The following is a 4,311-nucleotide window of genomic DNA, read 5'->3' on the forward strand; positions in this document are numbered from 1 at the left end:
CTGTGCCAGAACCTCTGTCAATGCCATCTGTGCCAACAGCTGTCCCCTGTGACACTGTGGTTGGCAAGAGCATCTTAACACTGGCCTAATGCCTCCCGTTCCCATGTAGTGGGTGCACACAAGCATGGTCCACTCCACCAGCTACACTTGACTTCACACAACTGAAGGCTAATAAGTATTAAGTTTCCACAGCAACATTACTGTGAATATCATTTATAAGAGAATATTTAAACAGGGAACCTTACCTTAGCTTGTCTAAAATATCCAACAGCTGAAGCCCTGGGAGAACAAAGAAATAGATATGTTGGCATTAACACCTGCTTGATACTGATGTACTGTGATCTTTATAAAATGTTATGCAGAGAAAAGAAGTGAAAATATCTTCAGATGGGTCTGCCAAAGTGTGTAGGGTCATCTAGTAAATGAAGAGATCCACAGCACAGAACCACTGCAACATCCCCCTGGAGTTACTGGGGGACACAGGCACTTCTGGGGCATAAGTCACCTCATTCCAAGTTAGACATCTAAAATCAGTCAGATGAATGGTGCAGTCAAATGTCCCTTGCCCTCCACAGAGAGAAATGGAGCCCAGGCTCACCAGCTCCGATGCACTCATTTACTTGAGGTGAATCCCAACCACACTACCTAGGATCCCAGTATTCAAGCAGCTGGAAAGTATTTCTGAATCACAGAGCAGTTTCTGTGTCTCAACCGAGTAGAAACAGGGTGAAGAAACCTTAGCTACACTTAGGAGGAGCAGCAACATATGGAATTATGTGGCTACATAAGATGGCTGGTTATAGAAATGTATTGAGAAACTTCAAGGGGTACAGTACTGCTGGGATTCCGGAGAAGATTAAAGTACTGGGAAAGCAGTAAAGTTAAAATAATCTGGGTACAGAAAGGCTGTTGAACAGAATAGAGACCAAAAGACAAAAAAACCCCCAAACCCCCAAAACCAAACAAGAGTCTGCTTTTAATATTTGCAGTTTTGCTCTCCAACACTCTTTAGTGACCTTATGGATACCTCTGAGAATAAAACTGCTTGGCAATTGATTTTCTCCAGAGAAAGTTAGGAGCAAGAAACATCCTTACCTATGAACTCGTTTCTGATTTGTGTCCTTGTTCTTAGCTCTTCTTTCCCCAGTATGATGGCATTAATAGCACTCAGCAGTGTCACCATGTATGGCACGTTATCTGTGTTGGAGAGCTCATTCATTATGATGCTGAATCGATACTGCTGGTTCTTCACACTCTGTTAATAACACAAGTGATATTTCCGTTCGGACAGATCAGAAACGTCTACCACTCTGGTGAAGGCTCTCAGATAGAATTAGCATCTTAAAATCTCTCAGTTTACCCCACTGTGCACAAGACAGGCAGATACAGGTAAAAGCAGCTCTCCTCCATCATGGAGCAGGGTGTGGTTGGCAGAGGAAGTCAGTGAAACTCCTCTTGGATCGCTTTATGCTTTCTGATAACTGATGCACCTACTGGGGCTCGTGGCCAGTGAAACCCACGGACGAGACACTGACTATGTGCTAATTTAGCAGTGCCCTTCCTGCCAAAAAGCACCCTGTGGTTAGCAGTCATCCGTCCAGACAAGTCACAGAGCAGCACCACGGACTTTGCTCATCAGGCCGAATTTCCTGCAGTTTTCACCTTATAAATCCCTGCCTCTTACCAAAACGACCTTCCTTTCCAGCCCTTTTCTGTGGTACATGGATCTGTCTGCATGCATCAGAGCACAGCCATAGCTCCTGCTGCAGCCCAACACTTGCCTTGTAATGGTCCAGGGCATCCAAAGCCAAAGCGTGGCCTTCTGATGAGTAAATGCACAGCGCAGCCAGGAGCTCAAATACCTGCTTTTTGACCATGACATTAGTTGTGTCAAGTGCTGGAGGAAAAACAAAACAAAACAAGAAATGTTCTGAAGCTCAGTGTCTTCTACTAGATGGCTTATGACCAGTGGCAGAAAAAAGACTGAAGGAGTAGAGCCAGTATGTGAAGATGGGAAGAAAAATGCCTCAATTTATAAATATTCCATCCCAATAGCAATGACTGGTAGTAACTTCTAGTGGGAATAACAAATACTAGTTCAGGTACCCTATTGGCATTTTGGTGCTGCTTGTAAGCGTTCATTTATTCCTCGCACCTGTGGCACACTGCAACAGCAGCCAGGATCCCAGTACTCGCAATCACACATTTTACTTCCCATTTTCACAAACGGGCATTTTCTAGAACAGCGGATGAACCATTTTCCTCAGTTAATGAGTCTTATTTTTAGTGCAGAAACACCCAATAGGCATATCAAGGCAGCAAATTGTTCTAACCAGTCCCCATGTATTCCCTTTTTTCCACTGTTCTTTCTCTGTGAGCTCTCGGAGTTGGGAGGAGTGGATTTGACCACTTTATTTTTCCTTTATTAGTGCACAAAGAAGCTTGACTGCTGAAAAGCCATGGGTATCCCCATGTTTTTCACAGCACAAAAATACCAGCTCTATATTTCATAATCGTTAAGAAAATACAGAGTGGAGAGGAACAGGGCTTGAACACTGAAGTGGGGGGCAAGCTGGCTTTCAGACTAAATGCATTCTGAAGAGGTATTAATAAGGGCTTCTGGGAACACCTGGGAACACAGATCTCAGCTCTGTGAAGCAGGACAGAAGTTATCCTCCCAGCACCACCAACATTAAGTGCCATACAAGTCCTAGGAGATGCCTGGACAAGTTTCATACGTAACAACGAGCCAAGGGAGTGGCAGGAGAAAGTAAGCGGTATTACCTACCATCTTCTAGAAGGAACAGACTGTGCAGCACAGAGAATAGACTCTCTTCAGTCTAAACCGTGCCACCTTCACTCCTCTTTACAGGTTACAAGTCTGCAAGCCCTTTCAGTTCTTCTCCCTCTGCCCTTGGGACTCACAAAGACTAAATAGCAAATGTCTGCTGACAGCTGAAGGGTCGATGACTTCTCATGCCTGCGTACAGCTAAGGCTGGGGTTTATCCCTGGCTTCTCAGTAAACTATTGAAGACGTTTGTGTGGAAATAGCATTGGGTGGCAAAGACAATGTGATTTCAAAGCAGTATTATTTTAAAGAAAAAAACAATCTTTTTAATCAGTGGTGACCAGCAATTTGCAAGAAGCCTGTTGCAGGGCAGGAGGATAAGCAACAGGAAAGTCCCTCCCCCGCAAGCCGCATGTAACAGATGAAGTAGGAAGATGTCTTCTCACCTTGGAAGAGTTTTCTGACATAGCCCTCATTGCTCACAATGTATTTGATGCCTTTGTGGGAGTTCATGACTGCTCGCACGCAGTTAATGCAGGTGAGCTGAAGCAAGGCATCAGAAATTCTGGCCACTCCTCGCCCAGACAGCCTGTCCAGGGCTTCCAGGAGGAGGTCCAGCCCACATAGCTCCAAGAACTGGACCATCCAGGCATCATCGCTGTTCTCCAGCCGCTTCTTCAGCCCAGAGTAGTTCACCACTGATGGCATTTGCAGGAGACGGATGCACAGCTCCGGCTCTGCGTTTTCCAGGTTAGCCTCTGATTGGTCAGTATCCTGGGGTCCAAGTTTCTCCTTCAGGGCAGCCCACTTCTTGTGGGCACTTTCCTTTTTGATTGACATTGTGAACACTTTGTCCTGAAAGAAAAAGAAAAGACAAAATGAGAAGCCTGTCTAGACTAACCAGTAACCCTTTGGCAGTCCTGTTCTTTTCTTCTAGTGATGGGGATGTGAAGCTCAACTGCAGCACATCCCCTGCATGTAGGGTACACACTGGAACCAGTCCTCCGCTGAAGAAACTCAATATATCTCCTCCTTAACCATACACATTACATTTAGGCCCTGAAAACCCTGCAGAGACTCTTAGCACATTTAAGCCAGCAAATGCAGCTTCAAAAGTAGCCAATTTACACTAGTCAATAGCCTTCACCTATTTTCACGCAGTGAAAGGATAAGGTTGGAAGTGGCATTATCAGCTCTGAACTCCATATGCCCATTAAGCCACTTTAAAATCCCACTGCAGTGGGGAGGCTGTGCAGTTTCTAAGCATTCGTAACGGGATGGAAAAGTAATTTTGAGCATATCCTGCTCCTAAGAGCATCTGATTACCTCTTATTTTTTGCTTTTGTTTCTTTTGACTGATGTGGAGGTCAGTTTTATAGTGCTCACTTAATCTGTTCCTGTATCCACTGTAATAGCAAGTATGTTTGCAAAACGAGGTGCTTGCATGTGATAATGGGAGAGTCTGACAGGTTTCAAGTAAAGGGATGGCAGGTGGAGGCTATGACAACAACAGCGTGTCTTT

The 4,311-nt window shown here is 44.9% G+C and overlaps 1 protein-coding gene across 1 annotated transcript; it reads right to left on the minus strand.

Annotated features, from left to right (window-relative positions):
• Positions 1 to 241: 241 nt before the first annotated feature.
• LOC104489942 (inverted formin-2-like) lies at positions 242 to 3,629 on the minus strand. Its single transcript, XM_010132162.1, has 4 exons — positions 3,236 to 3,629; positions 1,782 to 1,897; positions 1,096 to 1,255; positions 242 to 279 (listed from the first exon to the last, which is right to left on the minus strand). The coding sequence occupies exons 1-4, from the start codon at positions 3,627 to 3,629 to the stop codon at positions 242 to 244; spliced, it is 708 nt and encodes a 235-aa protein (XP_010130464.1).
• Positions 3,630 to 4,311: the final 682 nt, after the last annotated feature.

This window comes from Buceros rhinoceros, unplaced genomic scaffold, assembly GCF_000710305.1.
Source record: "Buceros rhinoceros silvestris isolate BGI_N320 unplaced genomic scaffold, ASM71030v1 scaffold29102, whole genome shotgun sequence".
Classification (NCBI taxonomy): Eukaryota; Metazoa; Chordata; class Aves; order Bucerotiformes; family Bucerotidae; genus Buceros; species Buceros rhinoceros.

Excerpts from the sequence above, each read along its gene's own strand:
- LOC104489942 (XM_010132162.1), bottom strand. The coding sequence starts at position 3,629 with ATGTCAATCAAAAAGGAAAGTGCCCACAAGAAGTGGGCTGCCCTGAAG. Across the intron at positions 1,898-3,235 it reads TGTCAGAAAACTCTTCCAAG|CACTTGACACAACTAATGTC; the intron begins GTGAGAAGACAT and ends TTTTTCCTCCAG. Across the intron at positions 280-1,095 it reads AATCAGAAACGAGTTCATAG|GGCTTCAGCTGTTGGATATT; the intron begins GTAAGGATGTTT and ends TTGTTCTCCCAG.